Genomic DNA, 21,391 nt, shown 5'->3' on the forward strand with positions numbered 1-21,391 from the left:
CATTACAGTAATCTAAACGAGAGGTTATCAGTGCGTGTACTACAGTTTCAAGGTCCTTTCGGTCCAGACAGGGGCGCAGTTGGCGTATCAGCCGAAGCTGGTACCAAGCACTCCTGGCCATCGCATCTACTTGAGATGATAACTGTAGGGATGAGTCCAGGAGTACTCCCAAACTGCGAACTTTGTCCTTTGGGGGAAGTGTGACCCCGTCCAGGACCAGGTGGCAAATTTCCCTGTCTGGACTTGGGGTGCCTATCACAAGTACCTCCGTTTTCTCTGGATTCAGCTTGAGTTTGTTTCCCCTCATCCAGCCCATTACAGACTCAAGGCAGGCATTCAGAGGAGAGATGCCATCCCTAGTCACTGCAGCAGTCGGAGACATAGAGAAGTGAATTTGGGTGTCATCGGCATATTGATAACACCGCGCCCCATATCTCCGGATGATCTCTCCCAGCGGCTTCATGTAAATGTTAAAAAGCATGGGGGACAGAATAGCGCCCTGAGGGACACCAGATGTCAGTTCCCTTTTGCGAGAACAACTGTCCCCCAGCATCATCATTTGGAATCTGCCCGAGAGATAGGAACAGAACCACTGGAGTGCAGTGCCCCCAATACCTAGCTCCCTCAGGTGCTCCAGAAGGATACCATGGTCAATGGTATCGAATGCTGCTGAGATGTCTAAGAGCACCAACAGGGCCACACTTCCTCTGTCGATGTCCAGACGGAGATCATCGACTAGGGCGACCATGGCAGTTTCAACTCTGTATCCCGCGCTAAAGCCAGTTTGAAATGGGTCCAGATAATCAGCTTCATCCAAGACAGCCTGGAGTTGGAAGGCGACTGCCCTCTCAATCACTTTGCCCAAAAATGGTAGTAAAGAGACTAGCCTATAGTTGTTCCTTATCAGGGGATCTAGAGAGGGTTTCTTTAAGAGTGGCTTAACCACTGCATGCTTAAGTGCTGATGGAAATTTCCCCTCTCTAAGGGATGCATTTATTATAGTGTGATAATAAATGTGTTAGTGTGATCACAAACAATTACGCCTGCTGGAATTTTGCAAGGCAAGTTTTCTGGCATTGTTTTCCTTTGCTTTGTCCTTTACATCTTGTTATATGCCCCTAAGTTTTACCTTCGACTTATCCATAGGTCATATCAAAACCCATAATTTTGGCCCCAAAACCTGCCCTCAATTTATACATGAGTCGACCTATAGTAGAGTATATAAGGTAAATACTATAAGAATAAATGAAATAGCTAACAACTTGCATGACATCCAAAATCTGCTGTCAAGACCCTTTTATTTTATTTTATTTTCAAAAATGGAAAGGGGAAAGGGGAGAGGAATGAATGCTAGTAGCACTGAATACCAAAGTCACAATATCCATCAGATTGTATTTCCAATTTCTGTGTATGGGTGTGAAAGCTAGACAGTGAAGAAAGCTGATAGGAAGAAAATCAACACATTTGAAATGTGGTGCTGGAAGAGAGTTCTGCAGATGACATGGATCAAAAACACATTTCTGCAGACCTTTGTGGACCTTGTGGAGAATATTAATGGGCTGGATCAGACCCACAGGCTAAAGCTCCCCAACCCCGGCAAAAGCAGCGCTCTGGTTAATTAAACACTAGAGAACCAGTCTCTGATACAGCTGAAGATGGCACCTCCAAATTGGATGTGGAACTGTAGAAATCACACAGAGAGCTCTGAATAAAATTTTGGTTTAAGAACACAGGAAATCAATGGAAGGTTCATCTATTTTGCAGAATTAATGCAGTTTGATACCACTTTAACTGCCATGGCTCAATGCTATGGAATTCTGGGATCTGTAGCTTTGTGAGATCTTTAGCCTTCTCTGTCAGAGAGCTCTGGTGCCACAACAAACAACAAATCCCAGGATTCCATAGGATGGAGCCATGACAGTTAAAGTACTGTAGTGTCAAAACTGCATAAATTCTGCAGTATGGCATGCCCAAATATAACACAGCTGTGGCTCTGCAGGGTCTTAGTAGATCCTTCCCATCAACATCTGTTTCTTGAAATCCTTTTATCTGGAGAAATCAGAGACTAAAACTAGAATCTTCCACATGTAAAACATTTCTTCAGCAACTGTGCAATGGTCTCTTTTAGTGGTACCCAAGCTTTTTGCCCTTGGGATCCCCCTTTATATCTACATGCAGACACCACACACACACTCCTCACTTCACATAGCATATAAATAAAAATATTTTGTTCATTTAGTGTGTGTATTTTCATTTGCACATTCACACATATTCATATCTTAACATTTTATAAGGAAACAACGTTGTTCAAATTAGAACAGTTTTTTTAAGTAAATTTAATATTTAGCTCAATCCATGTGTAAATTTCACACATTAAAAAGTTTGAGAAGAGGAGGAGGATGAAGAGGCATCAGGGCCTCCAAATCCCACACACCCACTGAGCAACTCTTACACACCCCCGGGGGGGGGGGGCATCCCACCATTTGAGAACCACTGGTCTATTTAGTTTTTTCTCTTTTAAAAAAATGGTGCAGGAAATCTGATCCCAAATCCCTCGTGGCCATGTCTAGTTTGGTCTTTAAAAAAAGTATCCAATTGTGGGCATGGCCTGAGAGTGTTAGGCATACACTGAATCCATGTGTTTGACACCAAAGAAATCTTCACTCTGTAAGGAACCATACAAAAGGAATCATCTTACAACTTTTTGGACTATAACCTGAACATGACCCTGCTTTCCTGTCTCCCCATCCCTTTTGTTGTTGTTTCACTTACATAAACAGAGGTTTCTAAGTTTCCATTGAAAGACCTACTTTAATAGAGTTAGGGGGAAATGCACATGATCTTTCAATATGTTATGGAAAGAAAGTCAAAACATGGGCTCATCAGATGGAATGCAAGCACTGTTTGTTATGTGTAAGGAAGACAAAACTCACAGCCAAGAAACCATGAACTTAAAAGGGTCACTTTCTGCTACAGAACATCCTTCCTCATCCTGACTGTGGCACTATTAACTCCCATCATCCTCAACCAGCATACACACTGGCTATGCTGTTTGGGGATGACAAAGATTGTAGTCAGGATAGCAAAAGTTGTGGAAGGCTGTTATGAAGTGAAAGAGACCTCAAAAGTCATTTAATTCAAACCCTGTATTCCTATAAAATACTGATCCAAAGGTTTTGTTTAAATAATGATTCAGGTAGCCTTAAACTGAATGGCTGCTGAGAAAAGGACTTACAGTGGTTGCTGCATTCACTTTCTTCTGTTGTTTTTTTATGTTTTCAATTGATGTGTCTTAAAATTGAGTTTTCATAGGTTAACTTGTATTAAAACTTGTAAATTATATCTTTGTTCAGCATTACTATAACCCATTGTGAAGTGGGACATAAATCCAAGAATGAACCAAACAAACAAACCAGCTTTCAGATAGTCAGGGTTTCCACAGCTCTCCTCTGAATAACAAGTGGAACTGTTAAAACTAATGAGAGACAAAATTCTGTATCATTTACAGAGCTTAGAAAAGTTACTTTTGCAACTACAATTCCTAGAATCCCCCCAACCAATATGTCAGCATAATTCATCCCTCCCCAAAATTACTCCTCCCAAAAAATGTTGGAAGGGTAGGGAATTGGAATTCACTGAGAGGTCAACTGGCTGAAATTCTGGGTCACTGTTTATAACCAGATAATATGTGGGCCTGGTGAATTCTGCAATAAAACATAACTGGGCAGGAAGAATGCTAAATTCTCCAATTGCTTGGATGAGGGTTAACAACTGCATGAAGAAATAAGGATTCAAAATTACCTGCTCAGACCATATTCTGGTGGAGGTTGATAGCGGACAACAGCGACTTCACTCCTGGCAAGTTGTGCAGCTGAATAGGAGGGATTCATACCTTCCTGGATCATTCCAGAATGGTCATTAAAAAACACCCCATGCTCCTGAGTTTTGCTGAGTGGAGAGACCACCTGCTTGTTTTTATATGGATAGTCTGGAGGTGGACCCCTCAGATCTAAGCCTTTACTGGCAGCCTGAGAGGAGGGAGGCCCACCTACTTTGAACCCTTTGCCTCTCCCCAAGGCAGGGGGCTGCTGTTTGGCACCATTTCTCTCCAATGACAACTGCATTATCCTCTCACTTAAAGAGCGGACATGGCCTTGCTTCAGCTCCTTAAGTACTTCATCTTTAGGCGCCTGTCCACTGTTGGCACGGGCCAAAGTTGGCCTCCCTTCTGTTCTAGATTTTGGACAAGAGTTCCCAGCCACATAAAAATTGGGTCCAACAGTGCTGGGTGATGGCTGCTGCTGCTGCTGTTGACCCCTGAAAAACTGAGACTGGGCTTTAGCCTCTTCGTAAGTTGGTAGTTCCTCATTGTTCTGCTGAGGCTGAGAGCCCCTGGACTGCTTCTCCATCACAGAATTATCCCCTTGGTGCTCCTGGCCCTGTGGTTCTTGGCGTGCTGACTGTTGGATCATTTGTGGGTCTTCCAGCACCAGGTTCTCCGTGGAACAGGAAAGCGTGCTGGCAATGGAGTTGGATGGTCCCGCGCTCCCTGTGGCCTGCTGCTGGATGGCCAGCAGGTTCATGTTCTCGTTCGGGTTGCCATAACGCAGCTCCTGGATCAACCGTTGTAACACAGTGCCAGGGGCAACATCCTCCGAACCTCTCATTTCCACCTCTGAGACCTGGAGGAAGCTTGGAGGGTTGAAGTTGCACAGAGAGTCTTCAGCTGTGGCAAAGAAGAAGACGACAGACAGACAATGAAAGGGTGAAGTGGTTTTCAGGAATAAATGCAGCTTTTTCATGATGTGTTTTCTCTCAGTTATGCTACTGCTAGCCACCTGAATTCAAATATCAGATCCAGCAAATTAGACTCACAGGTTCGTCCTGCAAAAATTGATGCACTCTGGGGTTAAACTCACAGGAATGTAGCAAACATAAAAAAGCAAGCATAAAACAATCCCAAGAACATCACTTTATGCTTTCTAGGAAAAGCTGTCATGGGAAACTGTCAGCAATTAGAGGTCTGCATTGTACCCCAAGGATCCCCTACTGCAACCCCCACCCCTCAAAATCAAATCTCTGTATCCAAATACCATTTGCGGACACAGAGCACTTCCAACATACTTTGGCCCCTTTGGGACCATTTTAAGACCAGGAAAAACCTGTTTTTACAACAGGAAGTGAAAAAAACTTCCTATTCACATCCTGTTTTAATAAACGCCAACCCTGGCCCAGGGGCACCGAGAAATATGCAAAAATGCTCCCCATGTCCCCCAGAAGCCATTTAGTGGCATTCTGGAGGGGAAATTAACCCCTGGGGATTTTATGTCACACTTTGACCACCCCTGGGTTAAAGGTTTAGAAAGACATACAAATATGAAAAACAAAATAAAGAGCTGGGGAAGCCAATGAAGAACATGGTACTCCTTGTACTGGTCACTTCACTCTTCATCAGGTAATTCTGATAATTCTAAACTCCTCCCTAAACTGCAGACCCCAGGATTACACTGGAGGCAGCCATAGCACTAAAAGTGAGATAATAGTGCTATAATAGCATAGTGTTATATTGTCCCAAAACAGACTGAATCAGACAACACTAAAACACTTTAAAGCACACAACTGAAAAATTTAAAAGCAGTTTAAAACACAGTACAATTAAAACAATACAGCACACTCTTAAAAGCCCTTTTTAAAAAAATCTCTAGTTCTTTTCCTCTCTACTCTTCATATTATGCTTCTTATGCTTATTTCCAAATATCCCTGTGGCTCCCTCCTTTGTACAGCTCATCTCCCAATGTATGCTCCTCCCCAGATAGGGTTGCCATATCCCGGTTTCAGCCGGGACAATCCCAATTTTGGGGCCTTGGGATTGTCCGGGCCCAGTTTCTGTAAAATGTCCTGGGTTCCGTCTCACCAGGCTCTCATGCGCCTCCGCTGCGGGCTCACAGCTCCCCACAAGGGGCAGTGGCCCAGAGGAGGAACTTTTAAAAAAGGCCAGGTAGGCCTCAGTTGAGCAGGGCTGTGAAGTGTAGGGGAAGGTTGGGGCCTCCACCGCCATTTACTGCGCTTTTGGTGCAGCAGCGGGAGGCAAGAAGCCTTCAAGGCCTCTCTCTGCTGCTTCGGGGGGATTGGGGCCTCTGCCACTGTTTGCTGCGCTTTTGGTGCAGCAGCGGGAGGCAAGAGGCCTTCAAGGCCTCTCTTTGCTGCTTCCGGGGGGGGGGGGGGGTCTGGGCTGGGGGAAGGTTAGGGATAGCTGGGCCCTTATTTCTTATTTCTCCTCATCTTTTCTTTTCCTCTTCTTCTTTCTCCTCCTCCTCTTTTCCCCTCTTCCTCCTCTTCTTCCTCCTCCTCGTCTTCTATTTCTTCTCCTCTTCTTCTTTTTCTTCTATTCTTCCTCTTTTTCTTTCTCCTCCTCCTCCTCTTCTTCTTTCCCCTCCTTTTCGTCTTTCTCCTTCTCCTTCTTTTTTCTCCTCCCCCCTTCTTCCTCCTCTGCTGTTGTTGTTTACCTTCAGCTCCTTTCTGACTTATGGTGACCCTGCAGAATTTCCTTGGCAGGTTTCTTCAGCAGGGGTTGCCTTTACCTTCCCCTGAGAGGCTGAGAGAGTATGATTTGCTGCCCAAAGTCACCCAATGGGTTTCCATGGCCGAGCTGGGATTTGAACCCTGGTGTCCCATTGTCCTCGGCCACAACACCTTGCAGGACCCTCCACTGCACTTAAAGGTACAGTACTTATTTTTTATTATGTACCTTCAAGTTGTTTTCCACATTATGGAGACCTTAAAGCAAACCTATCCTGGGGTTTGCTTGGAAAGATTTGTTCAGATGAGGTTTGCCATGGCTTTCTGCTGAGGAGGCCAAGAGAGTCAGAGTGTGTCTTCAGTTAAGGGTGGGAAGTCATTAGGTTCTGATTTGTGTTTATGTGGAAGATTCTGTTTATTTTTGTTACGTCTATAGTTTAGTATTATTAGTATTATATGAATAGAAATGTGTGTGTCTGAATAAAAATATTGCAAAAAATAAATACAGTGCCAGATATGGTTTGCCCACACTGCTCCCATTTAGCCTGCACACATCTGTCACACACTGGTCCTTCCTGCTTCTGCCAATACAAATAGTGCCAACTTCGCTGCCACTGCACAACAGAAGTCTTACAGGTTAGCAACTGGTATCCTAAGAACTCACCTTCAATATCACCAACCACTTCAAGCATTAATGGGGAACCATCTTGCTTACTGCCAAACAGCTGTAGATCAGTGTTAAGACAGCCACTCTCTTCCAGTATTTGGGCAGGAGTACTGGAAGTATAGCAAATTGATGGGGGCCCTATAAGGAATGAAAAATAAGAACAAAGGCTTATTTAGCAAGAAAAAATAAACCCTCATTAAAAACAGTCATTCAGGTTTCCCAGAGAGGAGGAAATCAGAAAAACTTTACAATAAAATTTAATTTAAAAAAATTCTAGAACACTTTCCAAGACTGTAAATAATTTTATGTAATTGAGCACATTTCGGATAAAAATTATATTCAAGCACATTCAAAGTGTTATGTTGAAATTATTTTATTGGAATATTTGTAGTAATGTAAGCATGATGTAGTGGTTTGAGCACTGGACTATGATTCTGGAGACCATGGTTCAAATCCCTGGTCAGCCATGGAAACCCACTGGGTGACCTTAGGCAAGTCCCACTCTCTCAGCCTCAGAGGAAAGCACTTGCAAAATCCCATTTGAACAAATCTTGCCAAGAAAACTCTGTGATAGACTTGCCTTAGGGTCACCATAAGCTGGAAAGGACTTCAAGGCACACAACACATACACACAAAGATGATAGCATATACAGTTGGCCCTCCGTTTTCGTGGGGGATCCGTTCCAGACATCACCACCCCGCGAAAACAGAGATTCGCCAATATTCAAGCCCTATAGGCTAGAATGGGGTGCCCCCCATTGAAAATAACAGATGTCGCCCCTCTGTGAATATTGAAGACCTCAAGTCCACGAGAAAGGAGGGGTGACTGTACTTCCCTTATATTTCACAAAAAACAACTACATTTAAAAGGGCACTGTTTTTTTAAGGTCACATGCCTAAAGAGATTTGTATCTCATTTATATCAACAGTTTAACTGAGGTATATCTACCTTCAGCTTCAGTCCCTCTCTGCACTACGTATTGGTTTCCATTTCAAGTTGGGGGGGGGACTTGATTCAGTACAACTATTTGAACATTTTATTTTACTAATGGATGCAAGTCTGTGGCCATGTGCTGACTACTTGCATTTCTGACTCATTGAGAAGCGAGAGATTTTGTGAAACAAAATGAGCAACAAATTTAGCAATGTGTCCATTTGTTAGTCTGCTACTCTGAGCACTAGGGTTTGTCAATGCTTGCCTCCTCAGATGGATAAAAAATCATATCCTATATTTTGCCCCTCTAACACCCATCCAACATGATTGACTGCAGTACAAAAGCAGAAACAACTATAGATAAATATACTTTAGCTATAAATTACCCAAAAAACATAAACAGCATCATGATGTGGAAAATAGTAAACAGAAAAAAATTGCACTGGAAAACTTTTGCACTCCACATCTCAGAATAAATTACTAACGTTCATATTTTTCCTGTACTGAGTCACTGTTCTGGCCCCTGAGTTATGCTAAAACCCTGAAATATATATAAATTGTCTACACAGTTCTCAATGATTCACATCTTTTCAGATGCACACCTACATACAGAATTGCATATGGAAACACATCTTAATGGAATAAGGATGAGGCTTAACACAATTTGCTACAGTCCTTTTGTGTCCCTCTCTTTTACCCACCAGATGTTTTGAACTACAACTCCCAGAATTTCTGACAATTTGCCATGTTTGGGGAGGCGGTGTTCATGGGAGTTGAAAGCCAAAATATCTGAAAAAACAAACACAAGGGGTAAGAAACCCAAACCCAAAAAAGTGAGGATGTGAAGCCCAGAATTTTTTTTTAAAAAAATCTGACAGACATAGATAAAAATATAAACATATTCCAATAAATACATTATACACACAGGGCATACAAAGTGAGTGCGCACACAAACAATTGATAAGATAAATTCTGGATGCTGTATCAAGAAGCAGTCCTGGTAGTTTTTGAGCCAGAAAATTGTTGCCATTTCGCAAGTGAAGAGTCCACATTTCATGAGATAACGTAAGATTTGTACTTGTCTCTTGCAAAACGATACATTAAACTGCTTTATATGTCCCATATCTATATTATGAATAGAGTACATTATTTCTGAAAAATGAGTATCAGATTGCTCAGGATATCTGAACAGCAACAAGATGGGGAAACTTTTCCTAGGGCCTATAAAGCTACACATACAACCAGCAGCAAAACATGGCAGAGAGAGAATTTAAAGCCACCCCATTTAATTTAAACAGGTTAAAACAGACCACCAATTTTTTTAAAAAACAAAACACATGCAGGTATGGGCAATACAAGTTTTATTCTATTTCTCTTCATGACAATAGTATAGCTGCTCTGTTATTATAGGATGGAGTTTCTAGGTAGTCTGTAGAATTTTCTTTTTACTAGGAAAAACATTTTACAGAAAAGAAGACAGAACAAGTGCACATATGCCTTTTGAATGGTAGTGACAGTAGGAAACCATCCTCCAGCTGGTTACACGATGTATAATGATGGCTAGTATGGGGTTGTATTGGTGGCCTTGGACTTAAGAGATTCAGTTTCAAACTTTCACTGAGCTACCCTAGTCCAATCGTTTTCTCTCAACAAGCTTTACATTACCAACTTGTTTCACTTGAAAGTGAAAAGGAGGAAAGTCATGTATCTCGCCTTGTTTTCACTGGGGAATGGCAGGTTATAAATATCACCACACAGACATGCTGGTTGTGTCTAGTGACATTACGCCTGCTCAGGCCGTACAAATTCAAAAATAAATGTTTCTAGGAATGCTTCACATTTTCTAATGTAGAAGGGGCTCTGTTTGTGGCAAAAAGGGTGTTAGGTAACAGATTGTGTATTACTAGAAATTACTGTTTTGAATTAGTCCATATCCTGCCAAACTGTTCCAATTTGGCAGGGGCAATGCCTATTAATCCTCTGTCATCCCAATTTTTCAGATGTTTTTAAAATGTCCCAGTTTCTTTCTCTCCTCTCACTTTCCTGTTTTGTTCTCAGTTTACTTCATTTGCTTCAAACTGAACTCACTGTGAAAAACTAGGTTCCTGTTGTTGTTGTTGTTATTGTTCTGTTATTTCATTTCCAATTTATGACACATGGACTAATTCAAAACAGTAATTTCCTGTGTTTGTGCGTGTGTGGCAAACCTATCACAGAGTTTTCTTGGCAAGATTTGTTCAGAGGAAATTTTCCCTGTGCCTTCCTCTGAGGCTGAGAGAGTGTGACTTACACAATTGTTACCCAGTGGGTTTTCATGACCAGAGATCTGAACTCTGTCCTCCAGAGCTGGAGTACAATATTCAAACCAACATACCATGCTGGCTCCAGAAATAGATTTCACTCAATCTACTCAGGAGAGAGAGAGGAAAAGATGGAGTGGAATCTTGCCCTTCCAAGTAAGCTCAGGCAAAAGCAAACTGGTGCAGCCTCTCCTTTCTGATCTGTTTTTCCTCATTATCTTGACCACACTCCGATATTGCTTGGCTACACATGTCCCAGTTTTCATCTCTGAAATATGTTATTCATAGCCATATAGTTGACATTCTAGTTTACCAAGTGACACTTCGAGCATCACTTGTGAAAGTGCTCTTAGATTCTATGTGAGCGCTTGTTATCTATATCCATGTGGTTTTTTTAAGGAGGGGAAAGGAGCTATGGCATTCTCTCTCAAATCCTAAAATTCAATGGACAACTATTATAGAACTTTTAAAAATTACTTTTTTGAAATACACTTTCCACAATCACCCAGCCAGCTTAGCCATTATGATGCGATGGAAATTGTTAAGCACTCCTGTAGTACACAGTTAGGTCACTATGGCCTGTTACAGACTGCCAAAATAAAGCTGCTTCGGGTCTCTTTGGAGGTATGCTGTTTAAATGATGCATGGGTCCTACGTGTCTGGAGGTCGCACCAAAGCCACACTCCATTCCTAAGCACTGAAGTGCAGCTTTGGTGCAGCTTCCAGATTCTTAGGGTGCATGCATCATTTAAACAGCATACCTTCAAAGAGACCTGAAGCAGCTTTATTTTGGCAGTCTGTAACAGGCCTATGATTCATCTTTAACTATCATAGGTACATCTTACGAAATCCTGGTGTTTATAGGTTGGTGAGGCACTGGAGTGCTCTGCCTGGGAATTCTAAATATTCCTTCCTAAATTGCCAAGATATATAATTGAATAACAAAGTTAGGATTGCCCATACCATCATATTTCTAATTTTTATGTATTGTTGCGGAAACTAATAGGATGAGAATCAACTTGTTGGAAATGGGTTAGTGGAGGAGAGTTCTGCAGATACCGTCTGCCCTCCCTATCCATGATTCTGCATCCATGGATTCAAACACCCACAGCTTAAAAAAAAATTTTTTTTTTAAATCCAAAAAGCAAACTTTGATTTTACCATTTCATATACGAGACACCATTGTACTATGTCTTTGTATATCATGAGACTTTAGCATTCATGGATTTTGGTATCTATGGGGGGGTGGGGTTTGTCATGGAACCAAACCCCAGGAGACACTCAGGGCCCACTGTACCATGGACTGCCAGAATACAAATAAATTGATCCTAGAGCAAATCAAGCCTGATTTTTCCCTAGAAGGCAAAATGACTATACTGAGACTGTCATACTTTGCACGTATTGTGAGAAGACAGGACTCACTACAATAGACAATAATGCTTGGGAAGGCTTAAGGCAATGGGAAAAGGGTAAGACAACATTACAGTGGATATACTCAAGGAAGAAAGCCACAGCCCTGAGTCTGCAAGACCTGAGCAGGGATTTTGATAACAGGGTGACTTGGAAATTTCTCATTAAGAGGCCAAAGTCAACAATAAAAACTGCCAATTCCAAAATTGCACAGGATGGAACCACTGCAAGTACAATCGGCCCTCCACATCCACCAATATTTTATCCATGGATTCAACCATCTATGGCTTGAAAATATTAAAAACATCTCCAAATTCCAAAAAGCAAACCTTGATTTTGCCATTTAACATAAGGAACACCATTTCACTATGCCATCTTTGCAATGTGTAATGTGTGTAATTGCTGTGTAATGTGAAAAGGCCCAAAAATGCTGTGAATTTTTAAAATCCAACTTTTTTTTTACTGCAGGTGGCTAATTTACAGCAGCCTAAGTAAATCTTCTGCGGAAGACATCCCTCTACTAATTTCACTCTTTATTATAGTCACCTTGTATTGTTTTATATACTGGAAATTTTTAATGAAACGTTAGAATGAAATCACATGGATAACATTCCCTTGTTTGTGTTAAAAGCGATAACAATGGCTTTGAAATGTCATTGCTTGGCAAAGGCCTACAGCGCAAGCTAAGCAGAAAAATGCAAACATGGAAGTTATTTTTAAGCTCAGTACAGTAAATAGTGTAAAGGGATAGAGAAAGCATCTATGTTTGTTTACTCTAGGATTGTCCACAACTTTCCCTTCCTCTGCCAGATGCCAATCCATTATATTCCCTGTTGCCAAGTTAGCACAATCCCAGCTGCCCCCACTAGTTCCAGGGGAGTTTTTTCACCTGATGCAAACAACAGCAGTGGGTGGGGAAATTTATCTTGGGACAATGGGTCAAAGCCCCCTTTCACTTCCACAGTCCAAATCTCTCTCTCTCACACACACACACACAAACAGCTAATTACTGTACTTTCAAAAAATCAATTCCTCATTGCAGACACCTGGCTTGGTTAAGTCTGGAAGGGTTAAGTCTGCAGCCAGAGGAGTCAACCCATTAAAAAAAAAAGAATGAGGTAACTGCAAATATTTTTCCTATCTTTTTGAATTTTATATTTCCACCTTTTTACAACATAAAAAAATATAACATTCATCACAGTTAAGCTTAACTGACAAATATTTAGATTTATATAAATCACATAATTCACTCTTTCAACCATTCAGTCATCCAGTCTTCCAATCCATCATAGATCTCCCAGTCATTCTTACCTATACCTCTGTCATTACCAAGACTTCCTAACTCAATCAACATGGTTTGGTTTTCTAAGTTATTTGCAATGTCTTTAAATGCGTATATTTTCATTTATCACTGACTTTGAAATAAAATAAAAATTTATAAAGTGTTCTATATTTTCTTGAATTGGAAATAATCATGAACATTCCATAGCACTGCAGAACTTCAACTTATGTCTAGGAGAAGCTTGAGAAAGTAATTTGCCAGTAGCACCAGCCACTATTTATTTTTAGGTGTATAACTATCTTTTCAAATTAGGGTAGGGGATTAGAAGGTCATCAGTTTGAAGGGCCTGCCTATCTAGGCTTCCCATATCCCGCCTGGGGGCGGGACTTTCCCGATTTGGGGCGGGTCCGCACGGTCCCGCCCTGGTTTGGCCCCGCCCCTGGGACTCCCCCCCCCAGCGAGTCCTCCAGGCTTGGCTGGGGCTTGGAGGACGGCTGAAGCCAAGCCCCAAACCTCTGCCTGGCTGCCTCCGTCTCTGGGGGGGGGAATTCCCGGGGGTGGGGGCAAAACGGCGACGGAGGCAGCCAGGCAGGGGTTTGGGGCTTGGCTTCTTCATCTTCTTCCTCCTCCTCTTCTTCTCCATCTCTTCTTCTCCTCCTCCTCTTCCTCCCCTTCTTCCTCCCCTTCTTCCTCTTCCTTCTTCCTCTTCTTCATCTTCTTCCTCCTCCTCTTCTTCGCCATCTCTTCTTCTCCTCCTCCCCTTCTTCCTCCCCTTCTTCCTCCCCTTCTTCCTCCTTTTCCTCCTCTTCTTCATCTTCTTTCTCCTCCTCTTCTTCTTCCTCTTCTTCTCCTCCTCCCCTTCTTCCTCCCCTTCTTCCTCTTCCTTCTTCCTCCTTTTCCTCCTCTTCTTCATCTTCTTTCTCCTCCTCTTCTTCTCCATCTCTTCTTCTCCTCCTCCTCTTCTTCCCCTTCTTCCTCCTCCTCTTCTTCTTCTCTTCTTCCTCCTCCTCTGCCTTTTCCACTCTTCCTCCTCTTCAATGCCCAAATATGCTGTTTGGAATGGGGGGGGGGGGAGGTTAGCCAGAAAGGGAAGTACATTTCTGCCATCTGTCTAGGAACAATGCCAAAATGTCCTCCATTTTGATCATGCCTAAGAAACATGCATTTACATTAACATATTTTAAAAAATCATCAATTTTTTTGCGTGTCCTCCATTTTTAAAAAAATGTGTCCTACATTTGAAAATTTTGTCCTACATTTGTCCCAGTTTGGAGGTCCAGAATTATGGCAACCCTATGCCTATCCATTATTCATCAATATCCTGCACAACCCGACTCAGTAAATGACATATTCTAGGCCCTTCTCTTTTATTTTTCTACCACAATAAATTCAATTAAAGGAAAATCTAAAAGGATATGAAGGCTTCCCGTTCACACATAAAAGTGAGACATCCTGTCTGTATACTCATGAAATTTAAATAAAGAGTTGACATTTTTAGTCTAGAGACAGGATGCTAAAAATTGTCATTCTGGTCAAAATAAGTTCTATTTTGGTGCTCTTGCCCTTCAACATTTTACCAATGAAAACCAGGCATGTGTGGCCAAGAAGGCAAAAATTATTAATGAGGAAGAAGGTACAAACTAGAAGATGCTGTAGCATTTTGCTTTTGCCTAGTAGTACTGGGAAGGGCAAGATTCGGTGCCCACCTTCTCTCCTTCCCTCTGCTGAGTTAAATGAATTCAGTTTACAGCAATAGAAATGAACTGAGGACAAAGGGTGAATGTGCTGGAGAGGAAAGAGAATCTGGGCCACTTTAAAGCAGCTGAAAAAGTGGGACATCAAAGGATTAATTGGGACTGTCAAATTAGGACAGGGAAGGGTATAGATCACTGGTTCTCAACTTGGGGGTCGAACGACCCTTTCACAGGGGTCACCTAAGACCATCAGAAGACACATTTTTCAGATGGTCTTAGGAACCGAGACACCGCAATTTTACGGTTGGGGGTCACCACAACAAGAGGAACTGTATTAAAGGGCCACAGCATTAGGAAGGTTGAGAACCACTGGCATAGGTGCTCTTTTTCCAATAGTGAATAGAAAAAATGCTTTTTGGCTTTCACAAGCAGTGGATGATGATGATGATGATGATGATGATGATGATGTGGATGGGAGTCAGCCCTCCAACATTTGCCATTCTATTATAAACCATAAGCTACGTCAGTTTCAAAAATTATGTTTTGAAACTGATTTACTTCCAACAATCATACGAGAAGGCTAACCACAAGTCTGGACAACGCAATAACTTTCAGCTAGTCTAACACAAAAGCTGCCTTAGATCCTGTGCCAGGAGAAAAGTGGAATATAAACAAAATAAACTTTTTTAAAAGGTTCCAAATTTAGTGCAGGGAGCTAATTGCATAGAAAGGGATCATGTGATCATGATGATGGTAAAAGAGGGTTTGTTTTTGCATTGGTTACTCCTTAAAGCAAGGATGAGGAACCAGTGGTTCTCCCAGATGTTGAACTATTTTCACTAACATTCATATGCACACAGAAAAATAGAATTCCAGTATAAAATCAAAGTAGGAAATGGATGCTTATGCTATGGGTTTCTTTGTTTTCCAAGCCTGATTCCACTCCCCTTCCTTCCTATCTTGCTCTTGCAACAGCCCATCGTTTTATTCTTTAATCATCTGATAAGAAATTGAGGACACAGTGAATTGTACTACAGCACCATTTTTTAAGCTGGGAATTATGGAGGAAAAGGCATGACTAGCATATGGAAAGCCAGAAATAAATCCAGCTCAGGCTGACTTACATCCTTTCTATCAGGATTTCACTCTTGAGTGGGAGACCCACCTCTCCTAATGCCTCAGGGTGGTTAACCCTGATTTGCCTTATTCTAACACAGACAATAGTTGGGGAAATATTCCACAGTTGGAAAGGGAGCCCAGTTGACTAAATGCAGCTGGTTCGTTGGGAAATTAAGCAAAGAAGTTCTCATTATCTCTCCCCATTCCCTATATGCAGTAAAATCAATCAACTTTGGGATTATCTACACAATTAAAATACTCCTCATTCCAATAGAATAGATCAATAGAATGTAATCCAGCCACATGCAATTTGTAGGAGTTCACGATTTTTTCAGGGAATGGTGGGCAAAAAACTCCTTAAACCAAGCAGAAAAGGGCTATGTGGTTTTTAACAAAGTATCAGTCAGCTGTTTTGAATGGATTCGGATGGCTGCGCATTTTCAGCAGAGAGAGGGTGAATAGATGGAAATTTACGCAGGAAAGTGAAGACAAACATTGATACGAATGTGCAAAAATCAGCAACGATTCACATAATACATTTATGTGTAGACTTTCCCTTGGTCAAACTCACCTGATTGTCTTTTTTCAGAAAGAAAAGAAACCCCCATATAGGTTTGTTGCATATATAGTTATAACCTAAAATATTTTCCTGGGTACAACTGCAAATACAGAAAGCCAAATAGCCTAACGCAGTAACCAGATCCCCACTTACCTGGAATGAAGCCACACTGTACTCACTGGGATTTATTTCTGAGTAGGGGTGTGTGGGTATGCACATGAGCGTGCATGCCTTCAGTTTGTCCGTTGACGTATTGTGATTTCATAGGGTTTTCTTAAGCAAGAATACTCAGAGGTGGTTTTGCCAGTTCCTTCCTCTGAAATATAGCCCACAACACCTGATATTCATTGGTGTTTTCCCATCCAATTACTAACCAGGGCTGACCTTCCTTAGCTTTGAAGATCAAATGGGATCTGGTGCATTTAGGGTATTTAGGCCCACACGTGTAGGATTCTGCTATTATGTTTTGTTGCATGAGCCTCAGAAAAGACTGTGGTCCAAAACACACTGCAGAAATAAAGATGAACGTGAAGACTGCAGAAATATTCCAGTTTGAGACTGCTTTAACTGCCCTGGCTCAATGCTAGGGAATTCTGGGAACTGTAGTTTTGTGAGACATTTAACCTTCTTTGTCAGAGAGCTCTGGTACTAAAATAATGTACAGTTCCTAGAATTCCCTAGAATTTTGCCAAGGTAGTGAAAGCAGTCTCAAAGTAGATTATTTCTGGACTGTGTTTTGGACATGAGTGCTACAAATGTGTCTATGACACAGTACATACTGCCAAAATGCGTCGTATCAGCGCCGATTCTAGGGTTTGGGACCACGCAGCAACCACACGGTCCATAACCTAGTACGTGTACATGGGCGCCGCCATTGTTACGTAAGCGCCACATGGCATCTGCAAGTTGCCATGTAGCGCTTACTTAACAAGTGCGCCAGTGGCACACTTGTTACGCCACCCCTGCGGCTCAAAAAGAACCCGGTTTTTCCACGTTCTTTTTCCTCCGTAGGGAAGCCACATGGCTTCCCTCTGGAGGAAATTAGACCGCCAGTACGCTGCCCTTTTTGGGTGTTGTGTCCCGCACCTATGATCTCATCCCTTTCTTGTTCTCAGAAAGTTAATTTAATTTAATGAAGTCTACAATTCTCCAACAGCAGATCATCTCAGGCATGCATGTCTATTAATCTCCAGCAATCTCTCTTTTCTTTGGATATTGGAAGATTTATAATTAGTGTATAACTAATTCTTTATTTCTTCTTTATGTACAGCAATACTTTCCCCAGGAAACCAACCCAAGGTTTCAAGACAACTAAGAGATTTCTAATCTTTATTTCTTCATGTTTCATTCTCCTTTACACAGATCTATGCCTCTGAGCCTACAGAGGTGGGAAAAGAAATAACATTTTGAATAAAAATATGTAATCTGCCTTTCAGAATTCTAAAGAACTTTGAAGCCAGGCTGGCAGGAAAATAGCAGTATAAGAAAAGGTATAGCTGATATATTTTCTCCTGTACTATTTGGAAAAATACATCTGTCTCCAGTCCTATTGATAGCAGAACAGAGGTATGTATGCATATGTAGCTATTTAAAACCAGCCAATGCTCACTATGCCGCTCTGACACACTCTGGCTACTTGACAACTCTTGCCATCAGACTAGGACTGCCAGAACTCAGAGCCTTGCCCTCAGTTTCCAGTTTTCATGGGTCATCTCCAGGCAGGAGACAAGGGGGCAAATTTTCTAGTTTTTCTGGGCAAGAGGAAAGAGCCATATGCATATCTCCAATTCAGATAGTAGAGCAGCCGCTTGCTAAAATTTGTAAGGCTTAATTGACTGGTTACTGCAACTTCCAAAGATGTATGTGTGTGTGTATGTACATTTACTTAACTTCCTCCATCACTCCATCCTCCCAGTCACTGGGTGGCACCAGAGATCACCCTCCACTCTGCTCTGAATCCACCAATCCAGGCTAGATTAAAGGTTGGACTACAACTCTAAAGACCAGAATTTGATTCCCACCTCAGCCATGAAAACCACTGGATGACCTTGGGCAGGTCTGATGCTCTCATCCTCAGGGGAAAGCAATGGCAAATCTCCTCTAAACAAATCTTGCCAAGAAAACCCTATGATAGCTTTGCCTTAGGGTCATCATAAATCAGAAATGACTTGAAGGCACACAACACAGACACACGCCGATAAGATGGATAGAGGACATATAAAGCAGACTGAAGTCACACAACAACTACAACAACAACAACGCATATCCCATATATCTCATTTCACCTTGCTCTATTTTATTTATTTATTTATTTATTTAGGAACAACCTCTTCAGCTAAGATTTCTATCTTAATATCCAAACAGGAAAATATTTTCTCTCTGTGTATCTTTGTGTGTGAGTGTGAATGACAAGCTGCAAACAACAGCAGTTGGTACTAAATGCACACCTTTTAATGAGATCATCACGGGCTGGCTGTAGGTCTCAAGTTTTGACCCAGAAGTTTCTGCGCCTGGGATAATCCTGAGCTGATGACCCTGCCCAAAACTGTTAAAATAATGTTTAAATAATTTTAGCCCTCCCAACAGGTTTTTAAACAGAGGCTGGATGGCCATCTGTCAGGAGTGCTTTGGTTGTGTCTTTCTGCATGGCATGGGGTTGGACTGGATAGCCCTTGTGGTCGTTTCCAACTCTGTAACTCTATGTCATGCATACAAAATTCATATATTAGGTGAAGGTGGGCACAAAAATGTGTAAGATCATTATCACAATGTACCATAATGCATCATATTTAATGAATTGAATAGGAAAATAAGTATTTTAGGCAACACTGGTCCAAAACACTGCAGAAATAATCCAGTTTGAGACTGCATTAACTGCCCTGGCTCAATGCTAGGAAATACTGGGATGTATAGTTTATTGTGGCACCAGAGCTCTCTGACAGAGAAAGTTAAATGTCTCACAAAACTACAAATCCCAGAATTCCCTAGGATTGAGCCAGGGCAGTTAAAGCAGTCTCAGATTGGATTATTTTTGCAGTGTGTTTTTGACCAGTGTGAAAAAATGCAGATATTCAAGAAAGTGCATACAAAAAATGTGTATAAATTTGCCTCTGTGTGTGTGTGTGTGTGTGTTTTGTTTTTTATTTTTTGGAAAATCACAAGCAGATGCAGAATGAATTTCAGGTTGGAAAAAAAGGAGAAAGTGAAACTGACCAATTCATCCCTAATTGCATCTCAAGTTAAATCACACATGAAGAAGCAATGTTGTTTTTGGATTTCCGGCTTCAGGCACCTCTTCAGCATTCAAATTGCATATGATGAGCTAACACAGCCAGCCTGTTTTCCTGGGGCATTAGCAGCTAGCTTCACTGCAGTGTTTGCATTCAGCTGTCCATCTACTCTCTTTTGAACTGTTTGTGGATCTCCCATATGCCCTAGCTGACAGGAGTCTTGCAGGGTCCTATTTGTCAATCTGTTCTTCATTTATATTTGCTCTCAGGAAGAAACAGAATCGTAAGAGTTGGAAGGGGCCCTATGTCCCATTAAGGTGCAGGATCTCCCAGTGGCCTGTGGTCCTCCAGATGTTTTGGATTTCAGCTCCCAGAATTCCTGACTGTTGGCCAAGCTGGCTGGGGCTTCTGGAAAGTGAAATCCAAAACACCTGGAGGAACAAACACCTGGAGGACCAAAGTTTCTAAAGCATCCCCAGTAGATAGCTGTCCAGCCTTTTTTTGAAGGCACTAGAGAAGGAGACCCCTCCACGTCTCTAAGCAATTAGTTCCTCTGCCAAGATAGAAATGGTTTATTTGTCTGTAAAAAAAAAAACTTTTATAAAACTTTTTAAAAACTTTAAAAAAAATGTTGTTTTGAAAGTGATCATTGCAAAACTCATCCTGTGCTAAATGCACAGGGGAAAAAATGGTCCTGTTCACCCCACATGAAAATACTGTTTGCTAGAGCTCAGTGTAGGGTTGCCATTAGTCAGGGCCTCCAAACCGGGACAAAGGTAGGACAAAATTTTCAAATGTAGGACCTATTTTTTTGGGTCCTACATTTGAAAAAGAGCCTCGCTGAGGGGAGGATTCCTTCTGCGCTTGGGCTCCGTTCACAGAGCCCAAGCGGAGAAGGAATCCGCCCCCAGGGAGGCATTCTTTTTCCCCTTGGACTTCGTTTTTGCCAACGGAGCCCAAGGGGAAAAGAATCCCTCCGCTCAGCGAGGATTCCTTCTCCGCTTGGGCTCCGTTCACGGAGCCCAAGTGGAGAAGGAATCCGCTCCCTTTCCCAGCCTCTGTGAAGGCCAAGCCTCCACAGAGGCCGGGAAAGAGCCAGGAGCGCGCCCGCGATCGCCACGATCGCGGGCAGCCCCTCTCCCCTTCCCGGCCTCTGTGGAGGCTTGGCCTTCACAGAGGCCGGGAAAGAGCCAGGAGCGCGCCCGCGATCGCAGGCAGCCCCTCTCCCCTTCCCGGCCTCTGTGGAGGCTTGGCCTTCACAGAGGCCGGGAAAGAGTCAGGAGCGCGCCCGCGATCGCAGGCGGCCCCCCTCCCCTTCCCGGCCTCTGTGGAGGCTTGGCCTTCACAGAGGCCGGGAAAGAGCCAGGAGCGCGCCCGCGAACGCCGCGGTTGCCGCGATCGCGGGCAGCCCCCCTCCCCTTCCCGGCCTCTGTGGAGGCTTGGCCTTCACAGAGGCCGGGAAAGAGCCAGGAGCGCGCCCGCGAATGCTGCGGTTGCCGCGATCGCGGGCAGCCCCCCTCCCCTTCCCGGCCTCTGTGGAGGCTTGGCCTTCACAGAGGCCGGGAAAGAGCCAGGAGCGCGCCCGCGAATGCTGCGGTTGCCGCGATCGCGGGCAGCCCCCCTCCCCTTCCCGGCCTCTGTGGAGGCTTGGCCTTCACAGAGGCCGGAAAAGAGCCA

General features: G+C 42.7%; 1 protein-coding gene across 7 annotated transcripts in view; it reads right to left on the reverse strand.

The window, feature by feature from the left end:
• AMOTL1 (angiomotin like 1) overlaps positions 1-21,391 on the reverse strand; it is a 97,717-nt gene that overhangs the window by 45,847 nt on the left and 30,479 nt on the right. For all 7 annotated transcript variants that reach the window (XM_089512816.1, XM_089512815.1, XM_089512814.1 and 4 more), the window contains 2 exons: positions 7,184-7,324; positions 3,802-4,726 (listed from right to left, as the gene is read on the reverse strand). In XM_089512816.1, coding sequence (XP_089368942.1) covers positions 3,802-4,726; positions 7,184-7,324 — 1,066 coding nt within the window. The remainder of the gene's footprint in view (positions 1-3,801; positions 4,727-7,183; positions 7,325-21,391) is intronic.

Source organism: Sceloporus occidentalis, unplaced genomic scaffold, assembly GCF_023333645.1.
Source record: "Sceloporus occidentalis isolate IW3139 unplaced genomic scaffold, rSceOcc1.0.p SCAF_2, whole genome shotgun sequence".
NCBI classification, from domain to species: Eukaryota; Metazoa; Chordata; class Lepidosauria; order Squamata; family Phrynosomatidae; genus Sceloporus; species Sceloporus occidentalis.